The following is a 19,002-nucleotide window of genomic DNA, read 5'->3' as shown; positions in this document are numbered from 1 at the left end:
TGCACTGGTTCAACAGCAAAAAATAACACTCACATTTTCAATGGAGCAGAGGTAGAAACGACGACCAGTGTTCGGCCCTTCAAAGGCCACACATCTCACCGGCTCAAGGTTGTGGACACGGCATCATTCACCAGATCCCACGGCCAATCCGTGAAATGTAGGTTCCTCAGTAGTATCAGGAGCATAGTCGATGTCATTGAACTCCTATTGAGCAAAAATGCAAACGAAATCGAAGTAAATCGACCAATGCATACAAATCCCCAAATTCTCCCCCAAATCGGAAACCCTAGAAATTCAAATCGGCCACTTACAGGGAGCCTCTCTGAGCTCGTCGACCCGTCGTGCCAGCTCGGCATCGCCTCCCTCGTCGGTGCCTCGCGGGAACGGCGTCAAGTCTCCAGGCGGCGGCGCTGCTCCAGTGCGGCGACGGCGACGAGCAAAAGCTCACTGGCTAGGGGAGAGTGAGCTGGTCAACTCCACGCGATCCGTCCATAAAAAACGACCAAGTGGTGGGCCCCACTGCACCGTTAACGGTCGTTAACAGCCGTAACGCGCACCGTCTATGCTGTGCCACGTAGACCTGACCGTGGGCCCGACTCGTCAGTTTCGTGATTAAAATCGGGTCGGACGTGAATCAGTGGACCTTGCAACGTGTTAACCGCAGAGTGGTGGTTTTTTGAAAAAAAATCGAATAGTGGTTGCTTTTTGAAACGACTGCCTGATATGTGGTGGTTTTTTGTAATTTTCTCCTTCTCAAGTACCCATTCGACAACACCGTGAGAGTTGGTCCTTCTCTCCCATAACTCCATGCCCATACTTTCACTTGACATATTGGCCAAGCCAAGCCTATTCTCTGCTGTCCGCAATATCTGAAATTGGTACTCAGGGTGGCGGAGATCTCTTGGCTTTTGGATCACATCTAGGCACTGTCTTTGAAGATCCAACTCAATGATGGTACCCTCACTCAACTCCCAGTAAAGTGCATTCTGAACGAGGATGCTTGGCGTGAAGACTCGTATACCCTTTGGAATGGGTACTGATGGAACCGCACTTTGCCAAGTTTCATACTTGGATTTATAGATGTAAGCGTGCGCACATCTATTGTAGTCCACTGGTAGCAGGACCAATTTGAAAGGGCTCAAGTAGCAATCGCCGTGCACGTGGCTTGCTTCGCCGGCGTCGCATAGCACTGTGGCGTTTTGGCAATGCCCGGGGAAGCATTCTGGAAAGGCCACACGGCGCTGACGGTTAGTGGGGGGTGTCCCATATGATAACGGCGTCGCGTGCTTGGGTGATTAGGACGACGAGGCCATGGCGGCAGCCATGGAACCTCCAGCAGTCGTCGCAACGTCGTGGCATGGAGAAGCGTGCAGCGGGGATGCAGTCAGGTGGATCTAGAGTGGATATGAATGATAATTCGACGAGGTCCCAGACAAAGAGGCCCAGGAGCTGGGGCGTGCGGTGGTGAGCACGAAATCTTTTCAGAAACTGAGGGTTGGAGATGATCCGACGCCAACGGGCACAGACTAGGGAGGCGCGCGGAAGGGACGACGGCCGTGGAGGGAGGCGTAGGAGGATCTCCTCGAGGAGGTCGTCGAGCTCGAGCGGTCTCTCCGGTGGCGGCATGTGGAAGCTTTTTTCCGATCTGATGGAGTAGATGCGATTTTGCTCAGAGTTCGTGGACACTAGTTTTATGATTGATCAACCGAGGACGGAAAGAACATGGAGCCGGACTCCAGACCAACAAAAGCGTTTACTCTACAAGGAGATAGCAACAAATTGTGGCCCAAGCACACGCGTACCGGCCCAGTAAATCCAATATGACTCCCGATCGGATTTGTTAACAAACTAGGGCAGATTTTTTAAGCCAGATCGAATTGGACGAACTAGGGCAGCTCCTTTGCGACTATGAATGGCGGCCGCCGATCCCCATGCTGGGCCTCTCTCCCGCCAGAACTCATCAGCCACATCGCTGACTGCTTCCTCGAAACCAACGACATCGACTACTCGAAAACTCTAGAAAAAGGCCGACCTCTGGGAAGGGAAGAGACTTTCTCCGCGCGCGACACGTGGTTGAACGTGGGGCGCGGAATTTGCCGGTGGACTTCCTCCGCGCTCGACACGTGTTGCTTTCTGGTGATTTTGCGAACCGTCCACTTCTCGTAACGGGTCCGCTTCTCACTTAACGGGTTTACAGGGACCCGTTTCGCGTCTGCCTTTATCTCCGTTTTTTCCCTTATTCTTCTTCTGTCGTCTGGGCTGGTCGTGGGTTCTGGTTCCTTCGGCTGGTCGTCTCGTCGGCGGCGCTGCTATTTTCCCTTCTCCTCCGTTGCTGTCGAGAACCTCTCGCAACTCATCGTCGGCGGACGTTTTTCCTGCTCCAGTGGTAAGCGCTGTCGCGTTTTTCTGCCTGCTTAGGGTTTCTAAGATCTTGGTTTTTCCCTTTGATTCGATTAGATCGAATCAGTATTTTCCCTTTGTATTTCCGGGCTGTGAGTTTTCTGGGGAATTAATGGGAGGGAGGTAGCACTTTCAAATGGAAAATATGCGGAAGGCGGATGCAGATGCGTTTTCTCTCAGTAAAGTCGTTCTTTTTTCATCGATTTCTTCCGCCTCTTCTTGGTTATACATTTTCTGAGTAACACTAGTTAGGGTTTGCCTTTGTCGGAGTAGCCGTATAATTCCACATTTCGTGGTTACATGCATCTGGATGAGCTGCTGAGTTTCACTATTTAGGGTTTCTTGGTCTTTTTTCTTGACGATTTACCCGCTCTGGATGAGCCGCTGAGTTTCCCGTGTCGTGTTGACATGCAGATTCGATGACTCTGGTGGTTCTTGTGGTTTCTATCTGTGCATTTTGTTGTACTGTTTGGTCTAGTTTTATCACACATCGTACCTGAACTATTTCTAGGGTTTGTCCAGTGGTTGTTCATAAGATGGTTTTGTACTTCTGTATGTCCACCCGTTTCTGTTTGGTACTTGCTGTCCTTTGTGTCTTGTACTTGTTCGTGTTTGACCTTGGTACTCGTGTGACAATTTGTTCTGTACTTGCGTAGCTTAGTCTATCGTACTTGTGCACGTATATCTCTTGTACTTGTGCACATATATCTCTTGTACTTGTGCACGTATATCTCTTGTACTTGTGCACGTATATCTCTTGTACTTGTGCACCTATATCTCTTGTACTTGTGCACGTATATCTCTTGTACTTGTGCACCTATATCTCTTGTACTTGTGCACGTATATCTCTTGTACTTGTGCACCTATATCTCTTGTACTTGTGCACCTATATCTCTTGTACTTGTGCACCTATATCTCTTGTACTTGTGCACGTATATCTCTTGTACTTGTGCACCTATATCTCTTGTACTTGTGCACGTATATCTCTTGTACTTGTGCACCTATATCTCTTGTACTTGTGCACCTATTTGTTGTAGAGTTTAGCGGCAGCAAAGGTGCTGCTCTGTTACACGTCTTCGCCAGTGCATGCGTGTAAATTATGTTGCTTTCTTTTGGTTTGTTTGGTTGTCGATGTATTTGCGCCAAAGGCGCGTATCGTTTTAGACGTGTAGTGAAGATATGCAATTGCGACGACAAAGGTGGTTTCTGTTGTAATCTTTTTTTGTTGTCCTGTTTTTTCTAGTTTCGAAATTGATAAGCTGCACACATTGTACCTGAACTAATTTTAGTGTTCTCCAGTGCTTGTTCAGGTTGGAAAAGATGGCAGATCCAGGTTTTCACTCTCGTGCTGATATTCCTGACCATCTTCGTGAAGCAGTCGATCGTCACATCTCAGATATGTTTCCTGGTGAAATGCATAATGATGTAAGGTTTTTTATTATGTCTTTTGATTTTTAATTATTGTGTTATTGTAAATTGCATTCTTAATTGTGTTTTTTATTTACAGTTACGTTCTAAGCTGAAAGAAATGTGGAAGACTATCTTCATTTCGTCGATGATAAGAACGGGACGTGGTCTTGCTGATCAGATGCGTGATATGGTTTCTCTTTTGTCAATTGAGTTGAAGAAGCAGCCATGTGCTTGCAAGAGAAAGGAGCCTGAAACTGGAAATGTTGTTGGAGGTAGTTCTGTGGCACAGAAGGGTGATGGCAATGCAGACACTGATTCTGATTATTGTCTTGAGGATTGTTGTCTTGAGCGTTCGGGGCCATGTACATGCAAGGGAAAGGAGCCTGAAACTGAAAATGTTGTTGGAGGTAGTTCTGTGGCACAGAAGGGTGATGGCAATGCAGACACTGATTCTGATTATTGTCTTGAGGATTGTTGTCTTGAGCGTTCGGGGCCATGTACATGCAAGGGAAAGGAGCCTGAAACTGAAAATGTTGTTGGAGGTAGTTCTGTGGCTCAGGAGTATGATTCCTATGCAGACGGCGATTCTGATGATTGTCTTGAGCTTAAGGAGCTATCTGGGGAAGAGGAAGTCCCTGTAACTGCTTTGCATAGAATGTTGTTTGCTGATGTACTTGAGGCTCCTAGGAATTACATTGAAGGGTAACCATTGGAATTCAATTTTCCATCTATTTTTCATCTATTTTTGTATATACGGATGTTTATTCTTGTTGTTTTTAACAATTGCAGTTCCGAGAAAATACTTGAAGTTGGTGGTAAGTCTGTCAGCTGGCATAGTTTCTACCTTGCTATGAAGGGTGGTGGTTTCATGGATCCTTCTGTTATGGATGTTTTTCTTAAGTGCGTTGATGATGGTCTTGATTTCTTATTTATTCCGAGCTCTTTGGCGGTACGTCATGTGTATATGTTTTAGATTTATTTATTTTTTAACTAAATGTTTTTAGCATTTAGTTTTTTAAACATCTTCTTGTTGTTTTTTCCAGCATATTCTTGATGTGGATGAGGCTGACCCTATTCATCTTGCTGCAAGCTTTGGTGAACATGATCTGAAGTACTATAGTTTGGATAGGGAAGAGGCATGTTTGTCATGTTTTGTTTGGCGCTTATATTTTTTCTACTACAAGTATCGTGGATGCTTTCTTATTTCTCGTGTGATTGTTTAATTTCAAACAGGTCTACATTACTTGTTGCGATTACAGCCATTGGTGGGTTATCTTTGTCGACTTCCATTTCAGGAAATTTAGAGTGTCTAGCTCGCTGGAGTTGACTGAAGCTCAGATGGCTTCTACTCAAAGAATTGTATGGTTTTCGTTGTAATCTAGCTAATTAAATAATTATTTACACATGACAACAATAACTTTTATTTTTTATTCTTTCAGTGCAAATCATTTAAGAAACTTTACAGTTATCTTCATGGTGTCGAGAGATTAAATATCTCATCGTTCAAGATAAAAGTTTGTGGCACCCCTTCTTGTTCAGAGTAATCATCTTTCCTTAATGTGAACTATGATTTTATTTTGTTTACTGTGTTTGGATTTAATTGTTTCTTTCTTTTTGACCATTAGGACAAGCGCGAGGCATGACTGTGGTATCTATGCAATGAGGTTTATTTGGATATTCAAGGCTAATTTTTACCCAGATGTATTCAAGGTAGGTAGTGTGTTGTGTACATAGTTTTATTCAATACTCCCTCCGTTCCTTTCTATAGTGCCTATTGTTTTTTGGCACGGAAATTAGCGCGAGCTATTTTTTCACACAAAACCCCCTAGCGATATCACAGAAAAAATAGGAAACTGAAAACAGATCTCAGAAATACATGACCAGATCGGTTTCCAGATTTTCTAGACTTGACCTGATCGGTGGAAGGGGGTTCTTTGCAAAAAAAACATAGCTTTACTCTTATATTCTGAAACAAATGCGAAAAAACAATAGGCATTATAGAAAGGAACGGAGGGAGTAGTATTTAACGCAGTTTTTTAGTACTTGTTCGCTGTATAAATAGTACATGTCAATGGTTGTTTTTAGTACTTGTGCATCTTTTTGTTTAGTCGTTGTGTACTTTTTCGTTTGGAGCTTGTGCATTCTTGTTGAAGATCATTAACCATTGTGTTGTTTCGTGTTTTTCAGGCTGACATCGAAAGTTTTCGACAGTTCTTCGCCGGAATGATGCTCACTTATGATTCTCCTGATTATTTGGCAAGTTTCGTTCGCGAACAGATTGAAGAATTCGAAAGTAAGAACTGTTTTACAATGGTTATCCTTTTTTCGTCCAGTGAAGTCAATGAAGTGAACTTGATTGTACAAAATAAGGAAATGAAGTACATAATAACGTTACATATTCATTCCATTGTCTGTATCATATATTCTAAATATTCATGTGGCTTCCTCCTTGAGTGATTCCTACTTTTGTTGCTCTCCTTTTGATATCCTTTGTTCATCGTCGACGTCTGCAAATAAATATATTTTAAATTTATGTTAATTTGTAGGGAAAAGCAGATTATTTGCATCAGTAGGTTTTCATCACTGACAAAGAAACTTCATGGGCACACTTACCTTGTTAATGTGTTTTTTGTACCAAATACTAGATATTCCAAGTTGCATCTTATTCTTCCGTTGTGGTAGTACATACCGTAAGTGTTTCCTGGTTGTGTTGTTCTCTCTGTTGTGTTACTATCGTTATTTGTGTGTCTGTTGCTTGATTGATTCTGTGCTGTATTGCTTGTATATCTTTCCTGTGATGCTGCTGCTTCTGCTTCGTCGCTTGTGTCTTCTTCTTGCTGTCTTTGCCCTCTGCTGCAATTTTTGCTTTCAGTTCTCCACATCCTGTTTTGTTGTGACCTGATTTCTTGCAGTATCCGCATTTTATTTGTCTAGTTTTCTGTCTTTTTTCTGAACCTGGCATCATTCTGTCCCCTCTTTTTGTTCCTCTTCTGTCGGACATTGGTGGGTCACGCAATGTTTCGTTGCTACCTGTTTCTTCGTCATGAAGTTTTTTAGCTCCTTCATCTTCTCTTATTGCTGCCAGCACTTTTGTTTCCATATCACGCATACACTGAATCATGACATTGTATGCTTTGTCATTTGGGCACGCTTTGTTGCAAAGTTCTGCCATATGGCTCATCACACCGGCAAACTTTAGTGTTTCGTCTCCGCAAGAAGCATCTGCGACATTTCCTAATGTTGCGAGTTCCATGTCTATGTCTTTTCTCCATCTTTTAATCACAAAACTCTCTGGCAAATCATTGATCTCCATGTGAACCATTGCTTTTATTACATGGCAGCAATGTATACCATCCCTCTGCATCTTTTTGCAGGAACACATGAAGTTTTTTTTTTCATCGTCAAATGTGACGTCAAACAACTCCCTTTTGAATTCCATGTGGTTGTAGAATTTCACTATTCTTTTCAGCCGCAGGTGGCGACCAGGTTCAAGTGATCCATCTACCTTGAATGCCGTGTTGTTTGTGATCTCAATCTGGAACTTCTCGAATATGTCATTTGTGAATTGTTCAAGAGCTTGCTTCTCAAACGGATGTCTTGTTACTAATTTTGCTGTTTTCAGTGTTGATGTGAGCTTCTTCTTGTCCAGGGCAGATAAGCACTTGTCTTGTATGACCTCATATTGTTCAAGGAACATTGTTATCGTGTCTGTGTGCTGGCTATAGCATTTCCACATGTTATTTGTGCTCTCGCTCCTTCCTGTGCTTGATGAGAATGGGAAAAATTTATCCATGAAGTATGCTGGTACCCACCTGTGTCTTATCCTGAATAACTTGCTTAGGTGTTCTTCTCCGCTAGCATTGTAATCCTCTATCACTTTATTCCATCCCATTTCGAACTCAGCTGGTGTGAATGCGTTCTTTGCAATGTACATTAGCATTTCCGACAGTCCTGTATTTTTTGCAAAGAAGGTGCTCTCTTTCTGGCTCATCTTGGTCACGATGTGGTAGTAGCAGTTCCTGTGTGTTGTGGACTTTAGAACTGTTTTTATTGCTTTCTTCATTGCCTTGTCCTGGTCTGTTATTATTGTCTTTGGTTCTTTTCCACCCATGGCCTGAACAAATATTTCCAGTACCCATATAAATGTATCTCATTGTTTGATCCTTTAGCAGAGCAACGGCAAACAGTACTGTGGAGCCGTGATTGTTCACCCCAACTATAGGAACAAATGGTAAGCCATACTTATTTGTGCTGAAAGTTGTGTCGAAAGATATGTAGTCACCGAACAGCTTGTAGTTCATTACGCACATTGCGTCCATCCAAAACAGGCTCCGAACTCTTTTCTCGCTGTCTATTTCCATGGCATGATAGAAACCAGTGCTTGTTTTCTGGAGTGTCTTGAAGCGTTCCAGGCACTTCTGGATGTCATGGTCCTTCTCTATTTGTTGTTGTTGACTCTTTATGTTGCTTAGATCAACAGCATCGAAGGGTATTCCACGGAATTTCCCTCTGATCGACCGGAAGATTAACATCATCTTCCTTGGTGGCAGACGTCCCATCTGTAGTAGATGAATTAATCTCCTGTCGAGATCAGTCATCCTTTTGTGACAGTGTGCAAACCTAATGAGATAGTCTGTTGGTTCCAGCGGGTGGTTGTGTTCTAAGTGAACCTTCTTGATGTACCAGTATCCATCAAATTGTTTTACAATTATCTGTGCTTTACAGTCAGTCTTCAGTAGTATGTTTGTTCTCCTGTGCGACGATGGTTCGGCATCTGTGTTTGTGCATCCTTCCTTGTTACATGCAAACGTTTGCATGTAAATTTCTCCGTTTTTTCCTGATCTCTTGCTGCTGAACTTCTTCACTGCAAATCCTTCCTTTCTTGCATACAGAGCGTATCTGTAGAATGCATCGTCTCTTGTTTTGAAACGTTCACCTTCCTTTGGTGTAGCTGCACTGATAATCTCTTCAACTGCTGGGTAGTCATCTGTGCTGAACATCTTGTCCATTTCCTCTTCCATCTTTGTTGGAGGATGTGGATTTATTTCTGGATCATCATCCTTCAGTTCTTCTTTTGTTTCTTGTTTGGTAGCTTGTTCCTCCGAGGGCGAGTTTGAATCTCCTGTGCTGTGTTTCTGCGATGATGAATAAGCTTCTTTTTGATTTGTTTCCTTTGAGGCACTTGTTTCTTCGTCTGTACTTCCCATTTCTCTGTATTCCTGAATTCATAACATTCATATTGTGCATCAGTTTTTGTAAGATGGTGTTCCAGATGTTTAGATATTTTAATGTTTATTTCCACATATAACAAAGTGTGTACTGTTTTTGAAATCAAAAGTACGTACCTGCTGATCGATGATTTTGTTTCCCGATGTTTCTGTACATGTGTATGCTTCATATGTTTCCTGTAAATTAAAGGTATACAATTTTTTTTAATGCATTATTTTATATGTAATTTGTAATTATAAATACATACATGTAGTTACTACCTTTGCATTGCTTGTTGTGCTATCACTGGAGTTGGTGTTGGCCGTGGCAAACTTCATTTCCTGCAAATAAGTAAACCAAGTAAACTTTGTGTTAGATTCCTGGTTTACTGATGTTTCTCCATAATGCATAATCATCATTTATCTTGTATAAATTCTTGAATTGTACCTTGATAATTTTTTCTGGTATTGGTTGCTTGTGTGTTTTCCTGTCATTCTGTTTGTCTGGTATAGCATAGCTGCTGCTTGGTCTTGCCTGGTTGCTGTAGACCTCCTGTAAATTGGATATAAATTATTTTTGTCAGGCTATTTTTTAATCACAGATACTTTTCTGGTCATTTCGACAATTGTTGATTAACTGTAATCTACATGCCTTCTTGATGTCTTCTTTGTTTTGTTGAGATTGTTGTTGGGAGCTGTCGTGCTTGTCTACTAGCTTGATCTGTGTGTGGTTGTTGTCGTTGTTGTCGTCAGACATATCATCGTCGTCGATTTCTTTGAATAAACCCTGGGAAATGGATAAATAATTGTCAGTATTTATCCTAAAAATGTTTTTGATTATGTACTTTGCTTGTGTAATATTTGTTACTTACCTCATAACTTGATGATTGTCTTTGCATGTATTTTTCCGCTGGTGCAGCTGAGCTGCTCTGGCTGCTTGTTGCTGACACATAATTATGCTTTCCTGTTTCTTCGTGATGCTTTTGTCTCAAATTGGTGCCATTGGCATCCTGTAAGAAGATTGACAGTCAATAATATTACCATCTCAGAAAAATAATCAATTTTAAGTATATTCGTTAAATTGATTCAATAAAATCTAGTAGTGAATTTTTGGTGCCATGTCTTGTAATTAATTTTACCAACCTTCGTTGTGAACTTTTGCGATTGATTTGATTTGATGTTGCTTGGAAGCAGGGAAGGATGCTCTCTTGAACAAGCGTAGGAGGGCGCATACTGATTGATTTTCTCAGAGGTTAGCAATTTTTTTTCCTTCGTCTCTCTATCCAATTCCATTGTCGAGCTGTTGCTGGAAGCTTCTTCCTTCTTTACTTCTATTAGAGATCGTTTAAGGTGAGCACACTGCACTCTGTACTGTGACTCAGCTTGTTTAAGTTTATTTTGTTGCATTTTCTCCCTTTTATTCCTCCACGTGTGTATTCTTGCCTGAAAAAAAATTGAATAAAAATTATTTTGTACATGCATGTCAAAAACAAAAGAAATATAGTTTATGTTGTGTACATTTTAAATAAAGATATATGATAACATTACAAAATAAACCACAATAAAGTTATATTATAGGCATAGTACTAGTACTTGTGTACCTGTCGACATGAGGAAGCTGTTATTGCACGAACTGTTTTAATGCTTCTTAATACTATGGGTTAGTACTCTTTGAACAACATAGGCATCCTAATACTGTTGCTTTTGTTTGACAGCATGGAAATTGTTTTTCCTTGCAAATGTTACTAGTACTTCTTGATATGAACAGTTAGTTTTTCCTTATCATTGTAAGCACGAGACTGGTAGTTCTGTACTTGCTACACTCGTTAGTCTGTTTTCTCCATGCAGTGTTACTAGTATTTGTTAGTATGGTGATTTAGTACTTCCCGACACCACAAAGTTTAGCACTATATCATAACGGGAAGGTGCTTGTAAGTAGAGTATATTTCGGTAAGTTTTACCATTTTTGCAACTTTTGCCATCTCTGCTCGCGGTTAGTGGTATCTTGACTCCAGGAGGCAGCTTGTTCAACCACAATATTGGTTGTTCTTCATCCTTGTTCTGTTGTGCCCATGTTTCATCCATCTTCTCTGATGTCTCTCTTTTTTTCTTCTCCAGCTCTGCACGAGTATGAAGTGTTCAAGTCCATGAGTATGAAGAGCAAGCGTGGAAGGTTGAGAAGTTAGACTGCTACTTTTGAAAAGTATTCAGAAGCAAATGTGCAAGTTTGAATTTACGATTACTTTTGATGAGTACCCGAGTGTTTGAACTTATTTAGTGCCACCTGCTTGAGTGGTTAGTCCGTGACTCTTTAGATTCCAAAACCAATGAAAAAGAAACTTGGTGAATTTTACCTATGTGGATATTCCTATCGGATGTATCATGCACGTTGCCTAATTCTCTCATCCCTTGTTTGTTCCTTTGCGTTGATGTTGTCCTGCACGTTCGAATTTTGAATCGTTGGAAAAAAAGTTAGATGGAAAATTGCGATTGACCGAAATACATGTTAGTCGTGGGATGGGGTTCCGGATGTCGAACGAGAAGAATCGGGCTACGGTATACAACGTTACAAATCTTCAAATCTGGGATTTAGATGTTTACCTTGAGTTCGTGGTCGTTCGTCTTCCTTCGTCTTCCTTGGTGGCTCCGTCGTTCCTCTCGTCTGGATCTTGATTTGAATTTTGAATCTGTTGATGAGAGAGAAAGGGATGGAAAGCGTGATCCTGTTGTCCACCAGAAGTGGAGGATTTGTTAAGATATCTATCTATCTCCGATATATTTCTTCACCTGTATTTGTGGGCCAGCACATGTCATTAAAATGGGAGTTGATGTTTCAGTATGACATGTGGGTCCTCGTTTTTCTTATGATTCCTTTTCTGCGTGGATGACATGTGGGACTGTGGATGGGATGATTGGTTCTATTTCTCTTTCCCAATTTTTCTTCTGTGGCGTTCCCGTAATTTTTGTCGTCATTCATTGATCCCGTGAGCCATCTTCTTCCTCCCTCTTGGCCTCTTCGTACGTTTGCGCCCCCCATCTCAGATCTGTTTTCCGAAACCTCTCGTCTTGAATGCTTCCTAATCCTATTTATCGTTTGATTTCTTTCTTCGATTGTTGAATGTAGGCGGCGGGTTCTCAATAAAGAGCCCCGTGGATTTTTTCGGCTGGTTTTGTGAGTTCTCGTTGTTTTCTCGTAGCCTGCGTTGTTCAATGGATGACGAAGCTGCTGTACCTCGTGATGGTGAAGATGAGGTCACCCCTCGATTATCTGATACGCAGTCTTTTTCCGTTGATGGTACTGAGATGGTGACTCAGGAATTCATGGTGCGTGACCAGCTTGAGCAGGAAAGGATCAGGATGGAGAAGAAAGTATCTGCTAATACTGAAAAAATTGAGCTGCACAGATTGAGAAAATCTTGGTTAGTTTAGATTGTTTGTTATTCCTAAATATGTTTGTTCATGCTTGTGGTTTATTTTCATGTCATGATCATGTGTTTATGTGTTATTGTTTTCTGTTTTCCAGTTCTGGATCTATGCCTAATGGTTCATCAGAATTTAGTACAAAACTTAGCCTTCCAAAGTTCATTTCTGTTTGCAAGTCCCTTAGCCCCAAACAAAGGGGTTATGTTGCTGATATAGGTCAAGAATCTCTCCTTGATATTCGTCTTGAAGAGATACCAAGGGCTTTTGTTGCTTGGATTGTCAGCAACTATGTTGCTTCAAAAAGGATGTTTGTGTTCAAGAATGGCTTTGACTTTGCTTTCAATGCACTGTGTGTCCATAAGGTGTTAGGCACACCAATTGGAGGACGGCGCATCCCTAACAAGTGCAGTGAGCAATTCAGGGATGTTGTTAGGAATCGTTCATGCTGTGAGGGCAGTACCCCAACTATAAATGAGCTAATGAATATGCTGTCTTCTGACTTGGAAGAGGAAGATTTCAAGATATATTGGATGATGTTCTGTATTACTGCATTTCTATGTCCAACGACATATGAGTGTGTCAGTCCTGACTACCTTTCAGCACTTGAGGGTCCTTCTGAGGAAATCCGCACGTATGACTGGTCTACAGCAGTGTTTCAGAAACTTTCAGTTTCCATGAAAACGTTCGTTGATTGTGGTCTACAGGGTGCCCTCTGTGGTTGCTTGGTAGTTCCTCTGGTTAGTAACTTCTTTAGTTTCTCAACAGCTGCTGTTGTCATGTTATTGATTAATTCTATCTGAGTGCCTGATCTTTTTTTTTTTGCTTTGTTGTTCTTTGTAGATGACTTACTTAGAATATCTTGATATAAAAGTCAAAGAGCTTGCTAGTGTTGTTCCAAGAATTAGCGTATGGGATTCAGTTACAGTTAGTGAATTTGAAAAACTTGACTTGGTTTCTGCGGAGGATGGAACCTATGGCGAAATACCGGTTAGTGTATTTTATTATCTGATGATGAGCAATACATGTTTTAAAATTTTATGTTTATGTGTTGTCCCGAAACTGTGTTTTTTATTTTTCTTTGTGTGTGTTATAATTAGCTGAAGGATGTGAGACGTACTCCGTTTCATCAGAGTGGGTCTTCCACTTTCTGTATTGGAGATCTGCATCCCGGTCTCGAGACTTTTCTTTGCTCCTTTGTGAAGCCTGCGATGCGTCCGTTGGTACGTTTATTGTGATGTTCTGTTTTAATTGACATCTGTAGTGTAATGTTTTATATTTTGAAGTAATTGTCTGCAATTACTAATTTTTTGTTTTGTTTTGTTTTTGATTTTGCAACAGGCTATCGATGACCTGAAAGAAATTCAGCAGGGCTTGTACTTTGAAATATTTTCTGCAATTCAGCCAATCATCAACAATAAGATTGCCAATGTTTTGCAGCTTGCGAGCCACTATAATGAACGAAGATTTTGCGCATCCGAAGATAAACAGGGTGGTTCTTGTTCAAGGCCATGGTTCAGTAATATGGCGAATTGTCTGGGTATACTCAATGATTTTGATCATATATACCGCTCGAATGGAACGGGTGATAGCCCATCTGCCGTTAGAACTGAATCAAATCAAGAAGTCTCCGTATTGAATGATCAAACATACAGCTTGCCAGAAGGCCAGAACAGGAATAAGGGTATTGCTACTAATGCTGAGATGTGCGATGACATGTGGCGTGAGCAAATCATGCCGATTAGTCAGAATGTTTATAAACAGATTAGGTTGCTTCAACAGCTCATTCCCATTAATTGCAAATACACGCCAAATGCATTGTATAAAGAGTATCTCTTGAATCTCGAAGCGTATCTTGATCGCGTTGTGGAGGATCTTCCATCAATACTCCCATCCGAAGGAGCTTTGGATTTGCTTGTCCAGAAAGGAGTTGTTTGCAACTGTTGTGGACTTTTGAATAGTCCTCTTACTTCTGAAACTTGCAACTGCTCGGTTGCCTTAGATACTGGTAAGAGCGCAGTTGGTGAGAGGTTAAACGTGCCCTCTGTGACCCCCCTGAAGGTGCTTGACAATGTTAAACAAGTTGATGCAGCTGTAGGAAATGAAGTTGTCCTTTGTTTTCCTGAGTCCACTAGCAAAGGGAGTGGCTCAGCTGCGTGTTCTTCAGGTGCTACTACGAAAATCTGCAATGCCGACTCTTTGGCTTGTGTTAACGCTGATAGAGTAGATTGCAAAGATGGTTCATCCGGTAATTCTAACGATCCAACAGTTGAAGTTAGACAAATTGGCAAGAAGCTGGCGGTTGAAACTCAATCTTATTGCACTACAGGTGCAGAACCTCCAATTAATCCCACTGTTTTTGCTGATGAGCATGCTAAGGTTTCCACTTCTAATAATCCAGCTACTGGTCTTGAAGATTCTCTTCTACAACCGTCTTCGAAGAGAAATTCATCTGAGTCTCACGGTTTCCAGCATGACTCGTCTGCGAAGAAACAAAAGATGTCTGTACTGGAGGAGGGGAGCTCAAAGATGGCAAGTGGAGCAGACCAAACTAGTTATATTGTTCAATGTGACCCGTTGGATGAACCTTCTGCCTGGGAAGAAATAGAAAGGATTGAGAGGACGAAAACGCTTGCAATGAAGAAATTTTCATATTCATCACCCTCAGATGTCTTGGTGGCTGAGCATTTGGTGCCTGTTGGAAGTGTTTGTATGCCATCCAGTACTCAACACCAGTATCTAGACGGAGTCCCTGGTATGTCGCAGCCATCGCAACCTGTATTGTCATATGGTTATCAGGGCATTCTCCGTGATCGAAATGGAAGAACATTCCATGGAGGGCGAAGGACTGTTAATTTCGCAGACCCTCCTGCCTCCCAAGCTATTATTTCTAACATTGATGGTTTGCACCTGTCAAATCATTCTTGTTTGCAAGCAGTAAACACACCTGGAAGGACATTATCTGTGTCTGGTTTTAACTCCGGGTTTGCTGGTTATAGACATGAGAGATCTATTCCTTATGAAGCGTCTTCTGTTCAGAGCTCTTACAACACTGGTCATAACAGCTCTTACAACACGCTTGGGCAGCAAAATTTTCAGAGCTCTCAAAGTGCAGGAAGGTATAATAGTAGCCAACATGATGATGAAGATGTGGGTGGGAACGCTGGTTATGTGGTTACTCCCTTTCCGGAATTCATGATTCGGTCCCCACGTGTTTGTGCTACGCCGCAGTATCACCGGAGGAATTATGGTGAACAGCAGGTACGATTTAACACGAGTCTGTCACAAGGCACATATAATAGAGGATCAACAGCAGGGCTTTCACAAAGTCAACCTTTGCATCATGGAAATCATCGCCCCTTCCTCTCAATTAGAGATTCGACGCAAGCTGAGATTGATATGATGGAGTGGGTGCGAAAGTATTTACCAGCGCAATTTGGAAGAAGGTATCCTACTATTTTATGCCACTGGTTTTCCATTTTATTTAATCATTTTAAATAATGTTTTTGCTATGTTGTGATTTTGTTTCGTTGTGCAGCCCAAGAATTGTTGAGACAAGGGGAAGATGGGCCACTCACAGAAATTTTGGGTTGTCAATGCAGCCTGGTGGTTATGTTCATGACTACGTTATGAATGTATTTGCTACCACTGTAATGGAAGAGCAGTATGACAACAGTGTCTTATTTAATCAACAGCGTCCCCAGTGCCTAAAGTACATAATGTATAGTGAGAGTGTAGTAAGTTTTTACTCTTTTTTTTATTTATTAAATATGGATATTTTCTACTTTTTTTATGGATAATTGTTTGGCAGAATGGTAAAATGTGTTTTTTATTCTCTCTCTCCTCTGCTAGAGGGCATTCAGGGAATTGGGTGCTGATCCGAACGCACTGAAGAATTACATTATGGAGCCTAATTTACCCTGCAGGATATATCACTTTGATGTTGTGAGTATTTTGTTTTTATGATATTTGTATCTTGAATATATACATTGTCTAGTATGCCACAAGTTTTCCTTTGATGTTTTATAATTGAATTTGGTTTCAACTGCTATTTGAACTCTTGTGCAACTGTTTGATTTTTTGTATTTCAAAAATTAAATTTGTCCTTTTAATTTTATTTTTTTAGGTATTTTAAAAATTTGGTTGTTTTTCAGGTAATTCTTCCTGTTAGAGATAATCACTTTTGGATTGTGGTTGTCGCTAATTTCATTTCGACTCATGATTTGAGACATATTGTCCTTATTATGATGCTACCGAAGCGAGAACATATTGCAATGACTCGTTATTGATAACTTCAAGAAGGCTTATACAGCAGCATATTACTCGAGCGTTATGATATTTATAACTTTCAGTGATGCCTGCCCAAATTGTTTCGACAACATCAATTTGTAAGTAAAATTTTAGGATATTGTATTTATCTGTGTGTTTATATGTGTCTTTGTTTTGTTCTGTGGTAATCCATATAGTTTTATTTTCTTGATCTTACTCAATACTGTTTTTAGGAACGACTCTGGACCTCAAGCTATGAAAGTAATTCTTCAACATTGCGGTGGTTTCCAGCATAAGATAAGAGAAGTAAGTCTTTGTCTATATTTTTCTTTGCAAATGTAATTGTTGGTCTGTATATAATTTTCATTTGTTAATTGCAGAATGATGTTATCAAGCTGCGTGAGCAGCTGGCGTTCTATATGCTAACTTTCCAAGGCAATGCAAAGAAAATGCCTGCAGTCATTGATATAATGAGAAAGCATGCAAGACGGTGAATGTTGCTCGATAAGGAGATACAAACCATTTCGGAAAGAAACATGTTTCTCTGTTTGTATTCCGACAGTATCATTGATTCTCCGTTATGGTTCTATTTATATTTTAGCTTGTGCTTTTACTATTTGTAAGTGAACCCAAGAATCTCCTGTTTTGTACTGTCACCTTGTGTTGAACATATGTGGTTTCCTTTTTCTGGCATATATTTTTCTGTACTTGTACTCTTATGTCTTACGTACTTGATATTTGCTTCCTGATGTACTTACCTCTTTATTGTGACTGTGAGACACTTACTATTCCTTGCTATGTTTCCCTCAAGTTATGTAGATGTTATTTTCCCGTATTCGAATTGTACTTTGTTGTTTGTTTGTTGCTGTAGTTAATACATGTGTTTGCAGTTTATATTCTAGCTTATATTTTAGCTGTATTTGTACTCTTGTATGTGTACCTAGGACTTTTGTGTTGTTGTACTTACGCCTGTACCTTCATGCACCCATCACCGCTGTACTGTACACACCTTACACACCTGTACCTTCCATCAGAACCTAGAATTTGCAGACAAATATAAAGAAACAGTCATGTTTTGCTCTTGCTGCCTAAACTGTATTCGTGCACCTTTCACCGATGTACTCCACCCTGCTGGCACATGTTCATTCCCAGAGAACCATAAAACATGCGAAGAACATAGGGAAACACTCCTGTGCTCCTCTTGCTAACGAAGCTGTACTTGTGAACCCTTCACCTCTGTACTCGACACACCTTACACCTGTACTTTCTTGAATAACCCAAAATTTGCAGACAAATATAGAAAAACAGTCATGTGTTCCTGTTGTTGGCTAACCTGTACTCGTGCGCCCTTCACCGCTGTAATCGACCTTACTGGCACATGTCCATTCGCAAGTAACAAAAACATGCAGAGAACGGGAAACAATACTGTACTCCCTCGTCCTAACGAAGCTGTACTCGTGCACCAATCACTGCTGTACTCGATACACCTTACACCTGTACCTTCTTGCAGAACACAAAATTTGCAGACAAATATAGAGAAACAGTCATGTTTTGCTCTTGCTGCCTAAGATGTACTTGTGCGCCTTTAACCGCTGTACTCGACCCTGCTGGCGCATGTCCCTTTCCAAAGAACCATAAAACATGCGGAGAACATAGGGAAACACTCCTGTGCTCCTCTTGCTAACGAAGCTGTACTTGTGAACCCTTCACCTCTGTACTCGACACACCTTACACCTGTACTTTCTTGAATAACCCAGAATTTGCAGACAAATATAGAAAAACAGTCATGTGTTCCTCTTGCTGCCTAAGATGTACTCGTGTGCCTTTAACCGCTGTACTCGACCCTGCTGGCGCATGTCCCTTTCCCAAAGAACAAACAACGTGCAGAGAACAGAGGGAAACACTCCTGTACTTATCTTGCTAACGAAGCTGTACTTGTGCGCCCATCATCGCTGTACTCGACAAACCTTACACCTGTACCTTCTTGCAGAACCCAAAATTTGCAGACAGAATTAGTGAAACAGTCATTTATTCCTCTTGCTGCCTAAGCTGTACTCGTGCGCCTTTCACAGCTGTACTCGACTGATATTTTACATGGGGAACTATTGAGTACTACTCCCTCCATACCAGGGAACAGGGCGTATAATTTTTTGCCGTTTTTCATCAGGGCTTAAGTCGTGGGGGTCGTGGACGTGTGCAACTTCCGTTTCTACCCCTACTTCACGTACCCCCTCGTTTCCCGATCGTCTTCCCCAGCTCCTCGTATCCAGCGCGCCAGCAACATCCATGGCGGCTC

General features: G+C 41.3%; 2 protein-coding genes across 2 annotated transcripts; one reads left to right on the top strand and one right to left on the bottom strand.

Moving 5' to 3' along the window:
- Positions 1–1,248: 1,248 nt before the first annotated feature.
- LOC139831562 (uncharacterized) lies at positions 1,249–1,626 on the bottom strand. The gene has a single exon (XM_071820858.1). The coding sequence runs from the start codon at positions 1,624–1,626 to the stop codon at positions 1,249–1,251; it is 378 nt and encodes a 125-aa protein (XP_071676959.1).
- Positions 1,627–3,702: 2,076 nt separating this feature from the next.
- LOC127327472 (uncharacterized) lies at positions 3,703–5,453 on the top strand. Its single transcript, XM_071820855.1, has 7 exons — positions 3,703–3,825; positions 3,908–4,512; positions 4,600–4,759; positions 4,854–4,946; positions 5,044–5,169; positions 5,250–5,324; positions 5,436–5,453. Exons 1-7 carry the CDS (start codon positions 3,721–3,723, stop codon positions 5,451–5,453), a joined length of 1,182 nt encoding a protein of 393 aa, XP_071676956.1. The 5' UTR covers positions 3,703–3,720.
- Positions 5,454–19,002: the final 13,549 nt, after the last annotated feature.

The sequence above is a fragment of the Lolium perenne genome, chromosome 1 (genome assembly GCF_019359855.2).
Source record: "Lolium perenne isolate Kyuss_39 chromosome 1, Kyuss_2.0, whole genome shotgun sequence".
In the NCBI taxonomy this organism is placed as follows: Eukaryota; Viridiplantae; Streptophyta; class Magnoliopsida; order Poales; family Poaceae; genus Lolium; species Lolium perenne.
The sequence above is the reverse complement of the archived record's forward strand: the minus strand, read 5'-3'. Positions and strand labels throughout refer to the sequence as shown.